The 19,709-nt window shown below is 53.8% G+C and overlaps 1 protein-coding gene across 2 annotated transcripts in view; it reads right to left on the bottom strand.

The window, feature by feature from the left end:
* Positions 1-8,393: 8,393 nt before the first annotated feature.
* Positions 8,394-19,709, bottom strand: part of LOC122382484 (ras-like protein family member 10B) — a 37,764-nt gene continuing 26,448 nt past the window's right edge. The window contains exons 2-3 of one of the 2 annotated variants that reach the window (XM_043367860.1): positions 13,896-14,009; positions 8,394-9,291 (exon numbers count right to left, since the gene is read on the bottom strand). In XM_043367860.1, the coding sequence (XP_043223795.1) occupies positions 8,713-9,291; positions 13,896-13,958 (642 nt within the window). In that variant the 5' untranslated portion in view covers positions 13,959-14,009 and the 3' untranslated portion in view covers positions 8,394-8,712. The remainder of the gene's footprint in view (positions 9,292-13,895; positions 14,010-19,709) is intronic. The other variant, XM_043367861.1, reaches the window with a different exon arrangement.

Genomic DNA, 19,709 nt, shown 5'->3' with positions numbered 1-19,709 from the left:
CATTTAAGGGCGCCGTGAGCACATTGGGGGGGGGGGGGGGCGGCACCATGACGTTGAGGGGCGTTACGGAAGGTTTGAGGGGCGGCAACATGACATTGAGGAGCGCCTCCGACACTTCGAGGGACACCAGCATTTCTTTGAGAGGCGGCACCTTGACTTTTGAGGAGACACCACCGACACTGTAAGGGGCGGCACCATCACTTTGAGGGGCGCCACGGATGGTTTGAGAAGCGGCACCATTATGTATATGGAGGGACGCTACAGAAAGTTAGAGGGCGGCAACATTGTATTGATGAGTTCCTCCAAAACTTTGAAGGGCGCCACTGACACTGTAAGGGGCGGCACCAGCACTTTTAGGGGCGGCAGCATCATTTTGAAGGCCGCCACCGACTCGTTGACAGGAGACACCATCACATTTAGGGGCGTCACTGGCACTTTGAGGGAGGCACCATCACATTGAGGGGCGCCACCGATGCTGAAAGGGGCGGCATCATCTTCTTGAGGGGCGGCATCATCTGCTTGAGGGGCAGCTCCATCACAATAAGAGGCGATGTGGATACCTAGAGGGGCGGAACCATTATATTGGTGGGTTCCTCTGACACTCCGAAGAGCGTCACTGACACTATGAGGGGCGGCACTAACACTTTAAGGGGCGGCAGCATCATTTTGAGGGGCGCCACCGACTCGTTGGCGGGCAGCACCATCACATTCAGGGGCGGCATCATCTTCTTGATGGGCGGCATCGTCTGCTTGAGGGGCGGCTCCATCACAATGAGGGGCTATGTGGATACCTAGAGGGGCGGCACCATTATATTGGTGGGTTCCTCCGACACTTCGAAAGGCGTCACTGACACTGTAAGGGGCGGCGCCAACACTTTAAGGGGCGGCAGCATCATTTTGAGGGGCGCCACCGACTCGTTGGCGGGCAGCACCATCAATTCAGGGGCGCCACCGGCACTTTGAGGGCGGCACCATCACATTGAGGGGCGCCACCGATACTGAAAGGGGCGGCATCATCTTCTTGAGGGGCGGTATCATCACATTGCGGGGCTCCACAGATGCTTAGAAGGGCGGCACCATTTGGTACATTGAGTGGGGCTACTAACAGATTCAGGGGCGGCACTGTCACATTGAGTTGCGGGATCATCACTTTCTATAGACGGCTGCTTCACTTTAAGAGGCGGCATTATCATTTCGGAGGGCAGCAGCCTCACTATGAATGACGGCACCTAGCCTGCATGTGCGTGCTGCATCCTAGAGGGGGCGGCAACTGGGTCGGCAAACGGCTGTCACTGGGTCGGCATTCTCCGTGACTGGGTCGGCAATTGCCGACCCAGTTAACATGTTAAAATACGCCCTGGTGCTCTTCAGTCAAGAATTTGTATCCGTTACACTTGCGTGGCCGGCAAAAAGTGCAGATAAACTGAACATTATTAGCTGAATACATAGTTCATCGCATGAGCTCGAACAGACTTCATCAACAATGTCAGTGCTATTCTAACGTCTTAACTCCAGCGCATTCCTGCATAACTGCATACGTAGTACCTACGTAAGTACTTTTGAACTTGCGTGTATGAGCAGAAACCCGAGTAAAGCTCCAGGAGCAATAAATACATCCATACTGATTTGAATCTGGAGAAAAGTTAAATATCACACTGGCAAAGCAAAGAAGTCAAAGCTGAAGTTGAGCTCCTTTAGCCCCACCAACTGTATTTCTTGTAAACATTGATAAATATGCTGGCCGGTTTCCGTTCCAGTTTCCGAACGTCTAGACAACTGTGATGAACTCGCCTGCTTCCAGAGCTGGCGTTTCTCTAGCCTCTCAGCGATAGGAATCCCGCTGCCATCAGGGCAGACCAAAATGGACATCCATCGACTGAGACCGACGGCTTCTTCCTGCTATCTCGAGAAAGGAACATTTGTTAGGGCCTAGACTATATTCTCCCCATGAATGGGCTCGGCTGCGCTTCGAGCGCCACCAAATGGTTCATTTTCGTTTAGTTTTATGTTTGTGTGGCGCGTGCAGGCGTATTCGCCACGAGTAGGTTGAAGTTAACTTCACAAATGCGTTTTCATAAGAATGCCAGATGAGTATTAATCATCGTTATTTTAGAATGTCTGTAAACATTATTAGGCCCCCGTTGCCCGCGCCCCACTCTCCGTTCGTTCTCCCCAGTTGGCTGTCAGTGGCCGAAACCACTCACGTCGGCTCGTTCTCAGGGTAGGCTAGCCCCTAAAACGCACCGGCGGAGTAGTAACGACGAGTATAGTGTGGGTTATCTATGTTCAGATTCGGAATTGTTATTGTTATCAATACCTCCTATGGTCTAATCTACAACATCGGTGAGGGTGGGTGGGGAGCTTTCCTCTCGCGTTTCACTCCGTTCACCGTCCGTCGCTGTCGACGACTGGTGAGCGTGCCACTTTCCGTCGACGGCCCGCCCGTCCCCGCGCCCCTTCCAGACACCCCTCCCGGGTCTGCCCTGCGTCTGTCGACGGGGCGATTAGCCACGGTCACGTTCGGTGGCGCCGTGGCAGGGTCCTAACCTTCCATAGCCGCGTCGCCGCTATGAGTTGATTAGGCCCCCGTTGCCCGCGCCCCACTCTCCGTTCGTTCTCCCCAGTTGGCTGTCAGTGGCCGAAACCACTCACGTCGGCTCGTTCTCAGGGTAGGCTAGCCCCTAAAACGCCAAATACACCCAATGGAATTCTGTATTGTATACATTATACAAGCACGCTCCTCTCCTCTTTCTACTCTCTGCCTTTCTCTCCATTCGTCCTCTCGCCCCCCCCCCCCCCGCTACCCATAGCACTGCTCCCGTCAGGAGTGGGAGTGCTCCCACCGGGTCGGCCAGGAAGCGGCCGACTGCCGGCGGCAGCGCGTCGGCGCTGCCCAGAGCGTACGGACACTGGCGGCTGCACAGGCCCCGCGCGAAGCGAAAACATAATTCGGCGTCAGCCCCCGGCCGTCTGCTGGTTCTGGAATAGGTGTCTGGTCCTGATCTGGCCTGGGTGGGGAGGAATTGGTCTAGGTCGGCGTGGGTCAAATATTCCCACGGGCGCAGGGACATGGCCTGGCGGGCCCGTGCGTCCATGCCCCGCACCTCCTGCCCGTCCCTCCCCAGCCCGCGGTCGGCTAGCCATGCCAGGTACACGATGGCCTGCAGGCCCATCACCGGGAAGTAGAACACTGAGTGGGCGAGCAGCGCCGCGACAGCTGCAATGTGGCCTGCGGCGGAAGTGTGAGCTCCGCCCGGCGCGGCAGCTCCTGTCGCTGGTACGAACTTCCTCCTGTCTCGCAGGGCGCGAGCTTCGCCGGCTGTGACGGCCGGCAGGCGCAGTGACGTCGGCGGTGCGGCGCTTCTAACGCGCACCCTTGCCACCCTGAGTTCCTCTCTGCGACAGGGCGTCTCCTCCTCCTCGGAACTGGTGTCCGACGAGCTCGGTGATTCGTGGCGGCGGTGGCGGCGGCGGCGGCGGCGGGGTCGCTCGCTGTCCCCGCTAGACCGTGCTCGTTTTCGGGGCGAGCGCTCGGCGTCTGCCCCTCGCGGCCGGTGTAGGTGCGGCGTGGCGGCGCCGCCCGCCGCAACCTGATACCATCCTCCGCTGTGCGGCTCGCGCTCTCCCGTCGGTCCCGCGTCTGCCGGCGGCCGGGGCTGCCCCTCATTCGTTCTCGCCTGCCATGGAGTCGCTCCCGACGGCCCCGCTATGGGCTCCGGCGGCCCCGCTACGGGCCCCGGCGGCCCCGCTGACGGTCCCGGCGGGCCCGCAGCTGTCCAGGCGGTGGCGGTCGCCGACCGTCCCGGCTGCCAGCCCTCCGGCCCCGGCGGCGCGGCGGTCTGCCCCTGTTGCCAGGCGGCCGGCGCAGACGGTACCGATGGTCCCTCCCGCCAGGCGGCCGGCGCGGGCGGCCTTGGCTGGCCGAAGGTCGGGCCGACGGTGGTGTGCGGCACCATGGCTGTGTCGCCCGCCAGTATCCCCGGTGTTTGTGCCGCCGTGCCCGGCCACGCGCCGGTCGGTGGGGGCGGCCGTGCCGCCGCGCCCGGCCACGCGCCGGTCGGCGGGGGCGGCCAGATGGCCAGGCCCCCGCGCGGGCCGTGGGCTCCCCGTGTGCCGGCTGCGGTGCTCGCGGCGTCTAGCTCGGCACGCAGCCCGGCGTCTATGTCCGCCTGCTCAGAGCTAGCCGGGCTTAGCTGCCGCAAATCTGGAAACAGGATCCTTGTTAGAGTTCCGTCGGGGCCAGGCGAAATCGTCTCGCTAGTGTCTGTTCGTTTGGTATGCTACGCTGTGCCGTGCCTCGGCTGACATGGGGTGATAGCGGGCTACGCTCTGCAGTGCCGCCGTGACGATGCCGCGCTGTCCTCGTATGTAACCCCCGTATGCGGAGCTGGTCCAGCGTCCCAACAGTTGTATGGTGGTGTCTGGCACGCCTGCTGCCGCGGCGGTCGTCGCCAGACCTATACGCAGCGAGTGTGAGGAATAGCCGGGTCCCAGCGCCCGTCGCAGCACGTCCGACATCGTACGTCTCGTGAGGGGTGTCCCCGATGCTAAAACGAATAATGGACCGCTGCGCAGTCCTGGTGTCCGGTCCCGCTCTTCGCAGTATCGTGTAACTGCTTTTACCGGGCACGTTGAGGTGCCTGTTACTGGCAGGTGCCGCATCTCTGGGGGTCCGAACTGCCGCGTTTTCTGTATGCGGAGTTCGATGGTGCAGCCTTGGCCTCTTGAGGCCAACGTCACGTCTGAGCGCCGTAGGCCGCGCCCTGGTTCTGTCGACAGGTACTCTCCGCACCGCAGCCCTGCGTAAAACGCTAGCGTACAAGCCGCCCACAGGCATAGCTGGTCCCGGTATGACGGCAGAATGTGGCATAATCTTCCTTTTAGGATTCTCAAATCTTCAATGGTGACTGGCGACCTCCGTCGTGTGCCGTGTCCTGGCCCACGCACCTGTGAGCCTCTTAGTGCCGCGCTGACCACCGGGGACGTACCGCCCGCGTAAGGTACGCCATACTGTACGTGTAGGTGGCGCACCGCTGATAGATACTGTCTCACCGTAGCCCCGGCCACTCCGCGCCGTCGGAGGTGGCCGACGAAATAGACCAGTGTGTCAGTGTTGGCCGGTACGGGTCGAATGCCGTAGCGTCTGCAGAAATAGTAGTACTGCCTCTGGCCGTTGCAGTAAGCCCGTTGCGAAGCCGGTGCCAAGCTGTTTTGGAGCACGTGCCGCGTAACAGTCTCCAGCTCGCTGTCTTGTGCGCACGGGTGGTGCTGACATAGCGGGAAGCCAGGGAAGCCTGCCATTGGTGTAAACGTCAGCCGTCGGCTTTCTCGCTGTCCTGTGATTTCCGTTGGTCTCTCCCGCCGCTGGGCGTCCCTCACCCTGGAAAGTGATGTGTATGGTTTGAATTCTATCGGAGGGGGGCTGTCGCGTGCCACGTGGCGACAGGTGCTGTGTATGTTTTGTTATGCATTTCTTTTTTCTTCTTTTTTATGTTTTTCGTTTTGTGTGTGTGTGTGTGTGTTTGTGTGTGTGTGTGTGTGTGTGTGTGTGCGTGTGTGTGTGGGTGTGTGTGGGTGTGTGTGTGCGTTTTGGCGTTGCAGTGTAGCCGAGGCGTCGGCGGCGGACCTGATGTATGTGCATGAGTTGTAGAGTAGCCGAGGCGTCGGCGGCGGACCTGATGCATGTGCAGTGCAGAGTAGCCGAGGCGTCGGCGGCGGACCTGATGCATGTGCGGTTGCAGAGTAGCCGAGGCGTCGGCGGCGGACCTGATGTATGTGGGTGAGTTGCAGAGTGGCCGAGGCGTCGGCGGCGGACCTGATGTATGTGGGTGAGTTGCAGAGTAGCCGAGGCGTCGGCAGCGGACCTGATGTATGTGCAGTGCAGAGTAGCCGAGGCGTCGGCGGCGGACCTGATGCGTGTGCATGAGTTGCAGAGTAGCCGAGGCGTCGGCGGCGGACCTGATGTATGTGGGTGAGTTGCAGAGTAGCCGAGGCGTCGGCGGCGGACCTGATGTATGTGCAGTGCAGAGTAGCCGAGGCGTCGGCGGCGGACCTGATGCATGTGCATGAGTTGCAGAGTAGCCGAGGCGTCGGCGGCGGACCTGATGTATGTGGGTGAGTTGCAGAGTAGCCGAGGCGTCGGCAGCGGACCTGATGTATGTGCAGTGCAGAGTAGCCGAGGCGTCGGCGGCGGACCTGATGCATGTGCATGAGTTGCAGAGTAACCGAGGCGGCGGAGACGGACCTGCGGTACGTGCATGCGAATTGCAGGTAAGCCGAGGCGTCGGCAGCGGACCTGATGTGAGTGCGTGAGTTTCAGAATGGCCGAGGCGTCGGCGGCGGACCCAGTGTATGTGCTTACCGTGTTGCGGAGGGCCGAGGCGTCGGCGGCGGACCTGATGCGTGTGCGTAGGTTGCAGGGTAGCCGAGGCGTCGGCGGCGGACCTGATGTGTGTGCATGAGATGCAGGGTAGCCGCGGCGTTGGCGGCGGCCTGGTGCATGCGATTGCAGAGTGACCGAGACGTCGGCGTCGGACCTGATATACGAGCAGAGTTGCGGGGTGGTTGACCTTATGTATGTGCATAAGTAGCAGAGGAGCCGGGGCGTCGGCGGCGGACCTGATGTATATGCGTGAGTTGCAGGGTAGCCGCGGCTTCTGCAGCGGACCCGATGTATGTGCATGAGTTGCAGAGTAGCCGAGGCGTCGGCGGCGGACCTGATGTAAGTGCATGAGTGGGGGGTGGCGGGCGCTCGCAAGGCGGCCACGCCATGTTGCACGTCCCTGGCGCACCTCCCGGGCTCCCCGTTCTCTAAGCGGTGCGTGCGCGCTTAATACGCCTCTGAATGGACGCGTGTCGGTCGCCCAGCAGCCATCCTCGTGATGTCGCCGTAGGCTACCGCACCCCCCTGTGGTACGTGCCCCCGGGCCGTACCCGATGCTCCTCACCTGCCATGTCGGCGCTGGTGTGCCTGGGCAGAATCTCCTCGTAGCCGTTGGTACTCCACACGGTTTCCTTGGCTCGCTTTCCTCTCGCGTTTCACTCCGTTCACCGTCCGTCGCTGTCGACGACTGGTGAGCGTGCCACTTTCCGTCGACGGCCCGCCCGTCCCCGCGCCCCTTCCAGACACCCCTCCCGGGTCTGCCCTGCGTCTGTCGACGGGGCGATTAGCCACGGTCACGTTCGGTGGCGCCGTGGCAGGGTCCTAACCTTCCATAGCCGCGTCGCCGCTATGAGTTGATTTCGGTTGCATTGCCGGTCCCGTAGCTCAGTTGGTAGAGCGTTGGACTCCGCGTGGTGAGAGCACGCGTTCCCGGTTATAACAGTCCGGGTTCGAAGCGCGACGGGCGCTAGACATTTATCGGGGCCTCCTGACAGGTATGGTTGCGGTTGGTGGCAAACCGTAGCCAGGAGAAGTTGGTGAGGGGACCGGCCGTGCGCGGCTATGTGCGCACGTTAAACTTTGGACTCTAAATTCTGCCATAGAACTGGAATTGCGCGATCGGAGGGTAGATTTAGCAGGCATGCAGGGTCACCGCAGCAAGCTTCGCTTAGCGGTGGCTCTGTCCTTGTGAATCCTTCCTATCAAAAGGTTCGGACAAAATTTATTTTAAAAAAATTGAATAGTCTCCACGAGATCGGCAAAAGAATTATGAACTGGAAACGACATTGAATTAACGCAATCACGCCGTACATGCTACAGTTTTATCAGTCATTTTCTGTGCGTTTTTACAGACATGGAAACAGGGTTGTGCTTGACTCATGAGTCGAGTCAGAAATTTGACTCAACTCTGACTCAAATGAGTCAGATTTGAGTCGAGTCGGATAAAATGTTGAGCTGTTGAGTTGAGTCGGAGTTGAGTCGGACAAAAACATTAAGGTGTTGAGTTGAGTCAGATTTGAGTCAAACATTTAGAAACATGAGTCACCTGACTCAACTTTCTAGAAACAATATATATATATAAATATATATATATATATATATATATATATATATATATATATATATATATATATATATACCCTGCCGTTTTTTATCTGAGTCAATTTTGAGTCAACTCACTTGACTCAACAAAAAATTTGAGTCAAGTTTGAGTCGACTCATATTTTCATTGAGCCGCTTGAGTCATGAGTCGAGTCAAGGGAAAAAATCAACTCCTTGTTTGAGTCAGAGTTGTGTCAGGGCTTTCTGAAGTTGAATGATGAGTCGAGTCGGCAAATTTTTTTGAGTCGAGCACAACCCTGCATGGAAACATATTATTCATGGGCCCGTTTTCTTTTAAAGTTTTTTTTTCCAACATTTTAATGTGCAATGTGGCGCGAAATGTGAATCGGCGGTGATCTCAGGTGACTGGTTCATAGCTACCCAGTGAGACCGGTCCAACACCGCCCGCTCACAGGTTGACGTGTATTGGAAGGGCGACAGAGGCGGTCACTCGCAGCGAGCTCGGTCGGCCGTCTCGCGGCGGCGCCGGTGAAAGACTGGGCTGGGCCGCGGCGGCCGGCGCGCCCCCGTGGTGCCACCCGCTCCCGCCGGAGGCACTGCACTCCTTATTGCCCCGCGGTGCGCGCCGCCCCCACCGCTGCGCGCCGCGGTTTGCACTTGCTCGCCTTGTACACGGTACGTCGTCACACTAGCACCACCTCACTCGCGGCCAACAGTGATAAAAAAGGGCTGGTGGCTGGCAGTCCGCGGCTCGGCTCCGGCACCGGCTACTGGATGGCGCAGTGTCCGCAGAGTCCGCCGTCGGCGGCCGAGCGCGCCGCGGCCGCGCTCGTCTCGGTGGCCGGCGCCAGCTCCTCCTGCCGCAGCGCATCCAGCGCCATTGTCAGCTCGCGGAACACCTGCAGCACGCGGTAGTTGAACTTGGCCGAACACTCGACGTACGGCCACTTCCACTGTTTGCGCACGGTGGCCGAGAAGTCTCGACAGTCGCGGGTGTCGCGCGCCGCCACCCGGTCTCGTTTGTTGCCCACCACGATGACGGGCACGCGCTGCATGTCGCGCGACTCGAGCATCTGCTCGCGGATGGCGCGGATGTAGCGGAACGAGTCGGCGCACGTGAGGTCGAACACGAGCAGGTAGGCGGCGGCGCTGCGCAGTCCGAGCGCGCGGCACTGGCTCCACTCCTGGTCGGCGCCGGCCGGGAAGCGGCGCACGCCCGACACGTCGTGCAGCCGGAACGCGAACAGTCGGCTGTTCAGCAGCACGGCCGGGAAGTAGGTGTGCCGCGGACAGCCGTCCGAGAGCGAGCAGGCCGGCCGGCCGGGCGCCGCGCTCTGCACGAACTGCTGCAACACCGAGCACATACCGGGCGTCAGCTGGACGGACCAGAGCGAGACAGTGGGAAACGTGGGCTGCACAGAGGCTACGGTGGGGTGCTCGAAGGTGGCAATGCCTTGCAAAGGGGTAGCTGTAAGGGAGCAGCAGTCTGTACAGGAACGACTTCGAAGAGCACAATGGCTTTCGAGAGGTGGACAAGGATGCAAGTGATGTTACAAAGGCAATCTCGGGATTTGAAGATATTCAAAAGGTTTAGGGAGAACGGAGTGGTGCTGGGCTATGATTGGAGAAATTGGTGTACACAAATGAAATATAAGTGAAACAAATATGGGCACATTAAAAAAAAATAGTCCCAGCAGTTTGAATGGTAGGATTCACAAAGACAGAGCCCCCGCTAAGCGAAGCTCGTTGCGTTGACCCTGCCCTCTACCCTCCGATCGCGCAATTCGGTTCTATGGCAGAATTTGGAGTCCAAAGTTTAACGTGCGCACATAGCCGCACACGGTCGGCTATGTGCGCACGTTAATTACACATCTTTTGTAAAAAAAGAAAGTCAAACGCAGCTACGTACGAGCATGGAAATCTGCATCGTACTTTACGTATTTTTTTCATCTTATAACCTTGCTTTTCTTTTGCTTTTTTGCGCTTAGCCTGAGCTCTGCTCAAGTGAGCTGTGAGTGATTTGTGTTATACCTAGTACCTTCACATTCAATCAAGGCAAAAATTTGCTGATCCTTTGGCGCCAGCGTTAATGGTGCTGCCTAGTTTTGCACACCATGCCACTGGGAAATCTACGGCTGATTTCACTGTCGGAACAGCGCCCGTGCAGTGGCCGACCACGCCAATTCCCAGCTTTATAACGACCGCCGGGACCCTGTTTTATTACGCAATTTTGTCGGAAAATGGCCATTTCAACTGGTGACGTGACGTTGCATACGGCAGCTTTGATCAGTGGCGCCGGTGTAAATGACGGTGCCGCCATCAGTCGGATCTCAGGGGTGGGACAGCAGAGCGCCCTGCGGCACACCGACAGGACAATCCATCTCACGACGGAGCTCTGTCTGGATGGAATAATTAATGGGCCGCTCCCGTGAACTATTTAATATTTCCCTTTCCAGTTAACGAGCTGGTGCTGGGGGATCACGCTGTAAAGGTCAGGTCAGATCGCGGGGGTCACAATTCATCGGGGTCCCGCGACATCCAGCTATGTCACCCTATATCACTGGTTACGAGCCCCCTGATAAATTCGTCCCGCGACAGAAGTCGTGCCGCTGGCTCCCGTTTATGTTACAAGTTACGGTATGTTGGTGGTAAGTGTGCATTTCTTAGTCGCAAATGCATATCGAGGTAAAAATGTCTATCCCGACATGGTATACCTCCCTAAATGTCCACATCAGATCCGTGCCCTGTTCTTCAGATTTTGCCAGCAATTGTATATGGTGACATTTTGCTTGGCGCTTATGTCAAAATTAGTGATGGGTTGTAGGGTGTATCATCAAAGGGGTTTTTATTCCAACTTGCTTGATATCTTGCTACATAAAACTATGTGCCAATTTTCGCTGGGTTGGTTAATTCCTAATTAATACATACTTTACGGTGCGTTCACTGGAGATTAACCGTGCGTTAATTCGAAGGTAGCCGTGCACCAATTTAAATTGGTGCACGCTCGTGCAGTGATGAATTTCTCGACTGAAGTTTTTCGGAAGGGTCATTGACTTTCTTCGAAGAATTCCCATAAATGGCCCTTTTAATGTCATCGACTAAGATTAATTTTAATTTAAATTCGCACCGTTAAGCATGTATTAATTAGTTTAACACATGGTTTCCGTGCATAAATGGTTTTAACGCACTCGTGGATGGAATGGAGCACTCGTGCGTTAATGCACTCGTTTCACTCGTGCATTAACACACTCGTGCTCCAATCCATCCACGTCGTGCGTTAAAACCATTTACACACGGGAAACCATGTGTTAATATATAATAAACTATGAGATCAGAATCCATTCAATGTTCAGTCTTCACCTTTGCAGACTGAGCTGTATGAAGTGCTTCCAGAGCTGTGCCCAAGCAAACTGAGAGTTTTCTTGTTTCACGGAGCCTGAAAATGTCACGATTCACATGCCGCTGGTCGTGTTTCTCGGATGAGGCCGGGTGATGCATGTCCCGGTCATAACCGGTGGCCCATTTATCGTACACGCGTCTCCCGGGGCGCTCCTTGCCCGCTGGCAGCCTGGCCGCGGCGCCGCCCCGTGCCCGCCGGCAGCCTGGCCGCGGCGCCGGCCCGTGCCCGCCGGCCACTCTGAGTTATGCGGCGGACGACGTGACGAGAAATGAACCAACTTGTCAGCTGGCCTGTGGGCGGCACTGCGAGTGGCCGGACTGGAGCGGCGCGGTGCGGAGCCCCCGCCGCGCCGCGGGGTAATAAATGCTGCGCTCCGTGGCTCGATCGAACCAACATGGGTGTTCTTTTTATGCTACTTGGATGTTTCGATAAGATGCTCCGAGATCACCTATCACCGACTTTTCACCGACACCGACCGACAGCCTACACTTTGCTGCTGTAATCGACATACGAAGAGCCCAACTAAGACAAAAATAGTGCAATGCTGCGATTTATCACAACGTTACTAAACAAACCGTTAAGTTCGCTTTTGTTCTCTCCTGAGTTCAGAGCCTCTTGAATACCAGTGACCATTCCAATGTAAATAAAACCAGTATAGCGCCTTTTGAGGCGACTAACGGAGCGAGCGAGGGGGTGAGTCTTGCACGTGCGAAATTTCGAGGGGGTACCTCCAACTGACTTGTGCACGGCACCCTACTGACCGGTTTCTAGCGATGTGCCAAATTTGAGCACAATCGGCCCAGCCGTTCTCGAGATCTGGGAGCGGCACCCTGCACGTGCGCACGTGCACATGGTGTGTCAAAAGTGGAAATAGCCGCCCGGCTTTAGTTCGCCAGCCTTGTCAATAGATGGCAGTACCACAATATGGGCAGCGGATCGTGCAATTGACGTCAAATTTTCGTTATCTGCTAAGAATTGAATGGCGGATCTTGTCATGCAAGAATCAAGTAAATCGGTCCACAACTTTTCTAGCAACAGAGATATGAAGTCAAACACCCTGCCAGAGCGGCGGCGCGGCGGCCGGCGGCGGCCGTTACGCGCCGCCTGGGAGACTGGCGGCGCTGAACGGTTCCGAATTGGCACTGCACTAAAAGCTGTTAACTACTTGGAATAGGTATTATAGCAAAATTTTCATTGAAGTGAGGAATAACCAAGGGCAGGAAGTATGTATGCTTGTGTGCGTACTATGTAAGCCAAGAAACTGCATTAGCAGATACTCGCTAATATTAGATCCAGCCAAGTCCAAACGCCTTCCAGGTGATGTGTTTCTGATGGGTCAACAATATTTATCGTTCGAGGGCGGATACAGTTTTAACAATACAAAAAATATTTTTGCACAGCTCTATTCCTTGAATAATTCTCTTCAACGCCTCATTCCTAGTTAAGCGAATTAGTCCACCCTGGTTGAATAAATAAGGCGATTTCGCCACAAGGTCGCGGAAAACCGACCGAAAACGGCCACGCTCAACGTTAATTTGGGCATGCAGACTCTTAAAAACTCGCATTGGGCGGGTAGGGTTTCCCAGGTATTGACTTCAAAACACCGTATTCGGCTCCCGAATACGTCCAAGTGACCCACCTCGTTCCTAGTTAAGCTCTAATTAGATCAAGTGACTCATAGGGAGCGAAAAAGCGACAAAAAGCATGAATTTCCCTATGGCGGCGGGCTGCCGGGTTGCCAGACGGCGCACCGGCTATTTCCACTTTTGACACACCATGAAAATGGATCCCAACTGACTTGTGCACGGCACCCTACTAACTGGTCCCTAACCGTGTACCAAATTTGAGCGCCATCGGTCCAGCCGTTCTCGAGATCTGGAAATGACCCCTGCACGTGCGCACGTGCAGCAGCACCCCAACTCTGGCACATGGATATGCAGTGCCTAGTGGGTGCCACCTACACGCCAACTTTCAGCGCAATCGGCCAAGTAGTTACCGAGATATTGCAACAATTACAAAACTGACACCTCTTCGTTTTGCACGTGGCACGTGCAAAAGCGGTCACCCACATGCATCGGGAATAGTCCAATACTTGGTAGAAGGAATGAAGCTACCCTACAAAAATTACCGCGTGTAAATCGGTCAAGTGGTTGCTGAGATATATAAGCCTCGCAAAAGCGTCCGCACGGCCCCGGCCGGCCGGCCGGCCGGCCGCTCATACTCAGAAATTTCCGTTAATCTAAGGAAAGACTACGCTCGCTTCGCTCGCTCCGTAACTAAGCTGCATCACTTCCTGACGCAAGCCCTTTGAAGTGTCCGGGTCTGAAATGAAGTTGAGCAGTGATTGTATTGATGATCGGGCTAACTTTTTGACACCCTTATTCCGGGTCCATTCTCTGGCGAGCTGCTATCACACGCTCCATCTGGGGGGCGTGCCGAGCCATCGTCTGTGACGTCACCGCCATTGAGATTCTCCGCTCGGCCGGTCAGCTCGGCATTGTGGCGCGGTCTGTTCAGCTGGGGCGGCCGCCGGGCGCGGTGTGGTCTTACCTTGACCAGGGTCGACTTGCCGACCTGCGGCGCGCCGATAACCACGACCCGGATGACCTCCATGTGACGCGGCCAGCCTCAGACCTGCCGCTCATCTCGGAGCGGCTGGGCCCCCTGCCAACCGAGACAGAGACAGGCGTCACATACTGGACGATATAACGGACAGAGACAGACGTCACATACTGGGGATTCTATAACGGACAGACGTCACACACTGGGGACTCAACAACGAACAGAGACAGACGTCACACACTGAACGCTATAACGGACAGAGACAGACGTCACACACTGGACGATATAACGGACAGCCCTCTGCCAACCGAGACAGAGACAGGCGTCACACACTGGGGACTCAGTATAACGGACAGAGACAGACGTCACACTGAGAGACTCAGTAACGAACAGAGACAGACGTCACACACTGGGGACTTCACAATGGACAGAGAGCCACACTCTGAACAATCGACAGTTTACAACGGACAGATGCAGCCGTCAGAAACTGTATAAGAAGCAGATGTCACACACTGTGCCCTCTGCACTCTGCAGTCAAATGGGCAGAAACGGACGCTACAACCCACTCATTTCAGCAGTCAGTTTGATTTGTTTTGAAAGTGTTGCATCGGGCTAACATGTGACAGACATAGTGCAGCAGAAGACAAGACATCGAATTTGGGTGACATTTGACAAACTGTTCGCTCTTTATACTTTAAATAAAATATTCCGTAGACATCTGAGTGATTTCACATTTTGTTAACGCTTAATTAGGCTTCAGCCCACTTTTTGTCTAAAACTTTTGGTCGCAGTTTCCAAGACGTACGCTAAACTTAGTCTTTTTGGATTTATGCTGTGCGTTCTTGCACGTCCATTGTGTCCTTTGTCGTTGAATGTAAAGGAAAACGATTCATAGACTTAAAAAAAAACTGAATACTGATCGCAATCAACCATTCGCAATGGTGGGGAAATAGGTTCTCCTAGTTCTTAGCTAAGTTCTCAGCTCACTCAGGCTTCAATTCAGAGCTGTGCTCTGTAATTCAACATTAACTTTGCTTACCACCGTGGGTCCGCCCGCTAATTTCCCACCAGCGTGAACTCTAAAACCTGCGACGCACGCCAAACATTTTAATAACCAGCGAAATCCAATCAACTGGCTTAAACTGCTCAAATGTGTGAAAGCGTTATTCGGCAGCGCAGCGGAAATTCAATAAGCTGTTTGACGTCGGTGTGGCGGTGCTGAGGGGTAAGCTGGGGAGGGGAGCTAGGAGTGGGCCCCGCTCAAATTAGATATCGGGGCGGTCCCGTGCATAGAAAGCTACGAGTATTACGATGTAAAATCGGCCATTGATTTCCGTTTCGGCGGGAGATTTTCATTACAACAGAAAGGAACAAGATAAGTTAGATAATAAGGCACATCGCCAATAAAGCTGTTCATTCACTATTTTTTCACAATTGATCACATCGTTTTGACTATCCGATGCACCGGCAGTGTGTCTATGTGTGCAGCAGCGTCAGCGTAACGGCACTGCTGTCTGCTCGGCGCTCGCGGTGCGACGGCTCTCACTCGCGCCTCACAAACCGGCAGGGTAGGCTGTACCGCAAGGCTCCCGCGCTCGGCGGAACGGACGATGCGCGTCCGCGACAACTGGGATACAGGCCCTGCCTGAAGAGGTGTTATTGTTTAATTGTACACAATTCTGATAAGATGTGTAAAAATCTGCACTAGACCAATGATTACATGCTTTGAAGTATTTAATAAATACACAGCGATAATGCCTTTCACCGCGTTTTTCTACAAACTTCTTCACAACTTCCCATAAGTTATGATATGCATGAATGCAAGTGTAAGTGGAGTCAAGTAATGCATGAATGCAAGTAATGCATGTATGTCAAGTTATGCATGCTTTCGAAGAAGTTAACACAAAATCCACAAAATCAACAAAATCTGTGTGAATTTTAGGGGAGCAAGAATGACCGTCTGAGAAGCTGTGAACAAGTAATGACGAAGTTATTTAGCATCATTTCATGCACTGGGCTGTATATGACATCGTGAGGAATCAGACAATGCTATTATAAAACGATCTTTTTTAATTCATCACAAGCATTTGGTTATTTTGGGTCTATGCATTATCGTATTGCTTGCTTTGTCAGAGAGACCTGCTAGTGGTATTTTCCGGAAATTTTCTTGCAAAAGGCGTTTTTCTTCTTCGATATCAAAGACGCTCCCGAGACTGCTAAGTAGTGCTAAGTTCTATCTGTCAGATTTTCTCCATCTTCATTTGTCCACACGGCTTTGCATTTACATTAATGCTCATCATGCCACATCTAAAATTTGAATTTGAGTAAAACCACTCAACCATTTGATCGCAAGGCTCGTTGTTCGTAAGAATGGTGTGCAAAAGGTTTTTCTGCGAAGCCATCTTCAATGCTATGATTGACTACCAGGGATGTTGAAGGGCTCATTTCAGAACAATAAGGTCCAACTAACAGTATTCGTTTTTGCGGCGCGTGCTAATTCGTTGCTCCCGTACCCTTTCCCTCGGGCTCTGTTTCCAATCATCCTGCTAGCGGAGCGGCGATCTCGAACAGAGCCGATACCGCCTCCAAACACACTCAATTGACCCGGCAACTGGCTGTGACCGGGCCGGGTCTGCAGCGGCGTCGGCGCGACCGGCTGATCCTTCCACGCCCGAATCGCCCGCCGCGCCGCGGGGCATCGATCCAAGGTCACCCAGGTCACCTGACCGCCTCCGGATCACGTGTTGCTGACAGGAAGTGGTCAGCTGGGCAGGGGAGGGGGAGGGTAGGGGCTCAGACACGAGCTCTGGGTCGCCGAGGGTGAGCTCAGGTGTCCCGTGGTGAGGCAGCGGTTTGATCGATAACGGAGCAGAACACGCTTATGACCTCCCGGCCTTGTCCTACGAGCAAGAGGACTCCTTGTTCCGACACACGTGGTGTCAGGCAAGTGTGTTCCAACAGCATGCTGGGAACAGTGAAAACATGGCGACCGCGACGTTCTTCGGACAGGTAAAAGCAGTGTCGTCTGCATTTGCATAGGCATACCGATCGATTAAATAACTATTTGCAAACGACTGCTAGATACATTAATTGATTCTCGACTCTGAAAGAGCTACGTTCCTAAATTATTAGGTACTGATCGTGGTATGGGATCGATAGAGAATGGCATCATTGCGCTTGAACGCTACACCGATAAAATGAACGCTACAGGATAGAACAATAAGCAATCAAACGTTATTACTGATGAAAAACAAATGACTCACGCTTAAATTCTAATCATTACTGGGGAAATGCTATGTTTGATATTATTTATAGAAGCGCTTACACTGCAACTGCATTACAATAGCACTTTGTATATTTTTGTGAAAGTAGGTAAGGAGGCAGTTGTAAAAAATGTGGGCATCAGTCTGTCTAATACTCTTCTAAGGAAAAGAGCATAACAATGCACAAACGAAGCGCCCATGATCCTGCACTGCCATTATTTACCGACACAGCCTAACTTGCAAAATGTGCCAAGCTTCAAAACTAATACTCATCCATCCTCATTGCATAGCAACATATTTTGCCGGCTCTAATTTCAGTTAATGCTGCCGAGTCGGTGTAGCGCCGAAGATCTTAGGCCGAGCCAAGGGGCGTCAGTGGTCCTACCATCCCTCTCATCTCGCTCAATACGGACACCTGGGCCGGGTCGATGGGAGCGCACCCGACCGCTGCCGCTCCCGTATTTACCGGCGGGATCACACCAAACAAGGCAGCCGGCCGGCGCGGCGGCCGCTCTGTGCTGGCATAATGCGCCCGCGAGCGGGACGAGGGAAGGACGGAGACCACTCATACACCGACGACCAGTGCTTGTATTGTGATTTGTCGGGCTGAGATCGAATCAAGGTGACAAATGTTTGCTTGGACTATGGCCCGTTGCATTGTGCGCAGTCTGAAAGCAGCCTGAAAGCTCATTTGGAGTTAGCAGTTAGTTTAACTGTATGTTCACAAATACACTTTCGACTTCGAAATTCGAATTATGTTCTGCTTAATGTTCAATGTCTCTTTAGATGCTTTTCTGCCGCGCTGGTGCGCCCAATTCATCACATATAACACGATGGTCAATTGTGTGTACTAAAAGCATGCTGCTCAGAGGCCGGCACCGCCTTCTGCACTGTTACTGCTGCACGCTGGCAGAGACAGGCACGGTCGAGGACGCTCTCCAATGAACAAGGGTTTCCTTGTACTCTCGAGCGGCCGACAGAGAGGTCACCTGCACTCAGCGGGAGGCGATGCACATTGAGAGGTGCCACTACCAGACTCAGCTGCCGAGGATGAGGCTTTTGATGTGGGCTCCAGTTATTGGTTGACGTGGCGGCGGGACAAGGAAATGTTCGATTGAGTTGCGTCAGGTAGGATCGGAACTCTACAAAACTCACTCAAATCTACATCTCTGGTGCAGGAGGAACTAAATTTAGCTGCAATGTTATGCCTATATCTAAACCGTAGATGGGTATTTACTTCTTATTTCGTTGCAAAATGCTTGTTACTTTTCTCGACTTTCTCTTCGAATATTTTCATTCATAATTTTGTTCATTAACTTTCCACGAGGAAACTATTCTCACTCAGTATTTTTGAACCCGTTTTATGCGTCATACATTGGCCGTTGACGTCACAGTGGGCTGCATTGTATGCGGACGGCTGCTGGAATTCCATTCGGGGCCGGGCGCGTGGCCCTGGCCGTCAACACCACTGACAGCCGAGAGCCAATAATGAGCAGCCGATGAGCGGCCGTCAGCGCACACAGGTAATTCCCGAACACACACACGGCTGCCCGCAGACGGACTTATTAGCGAGTTCTGTTCAAATAGAACATGTCACGGCTGACGGAACCCCAAAGGATAGCTCGTAATAGGGGCGGAAAGACCCAGTGTGAATAGGTAATTTACAGGGCTGTCATCGGGAATTGGAAACGTTTCAATTATATATATGAAATGAAAATGTGCCAAAAGCCTTCTGTGCGATGTCTATTGTATGATCCTCAGCCGTGACACAGCATGCAATGTCCAACACATATCTCACAGAATTTGATACATAGGGTAGTGTGGGGTAATTTGAACACATTTTTACGTCTTCTCCGTTGTACCAAATTCCAGTTCAACCCTGGATGAAGAAAAACTGCTTCAGTAGCGCAAGTGTCACTTGCTTTCACCATGCAAGCCTCATTTTTGGACGAGCCGAGCATACCTTGAATAGCATAGCCTCACTTCTCCACCATGTCACGGTGTGTTCAAATTGCCCCACCGTGGGGTAATTTGAACATAATGCCTTTACCTGTCATAAAAACGATAGTCTCGCCAGCACCGATGTTGTTTGACCCATAAACAAATAGGCAGAACAATTCTAAACATACCTTCACTTGAAAAATCAACACAACAGCAAAAATAACAGTTGCAGAGTAGCAATATCTGCACGCTGCACACCGGCCAGTTGACAGAATTCGCCCCTCTTCAATTAACAGAACGTCTATCATTTTTGTTCGATAAAAACTCTCCCAACCGTACTACATCTGTTAAAGTGGTGCCAATCGAAACCTGGACATTTGGAGTTCTGATTTTGTCCAATGTCCAATTCGGAATTGGTTGGACAAAGGTAGCAGACTGGACAACATTGGACGATGGCTTGCTACACTTCAGCGCTTTTTATAAAGTAATCGTGCATAGCATTGATTGGCGAATGGAAAGCTTGTTAAGCTCTCAATATGATGAACACTTTTCGGCTGGTAAAATTACATCATAAGCAATATAAATGACGGTTTTGAGT

The sequence above is a fragment of the Amphibalanus amphitrite genome, unplaced genomic scaffold (assembly GCF_019059575.1).
Source record: "Amphibalanus amphitrite isolate SeventyFive unplaced genomic scaffold, NRLGWU_Aamphi_draft 000140F_arrow, whole genome shotgun sequence".
NCBI lineage: Eukaryota > Metazoa > Arthropoda > Thecostraca > Balanomorpha > Balanidae > Amphibalanus > Amphibalanus amphitrite.
The sequence above is the reverse complement of the archived record's forward strand: the minus strand, read 5'-3'. Positions and strand labels throughout refer to the sequence as shown.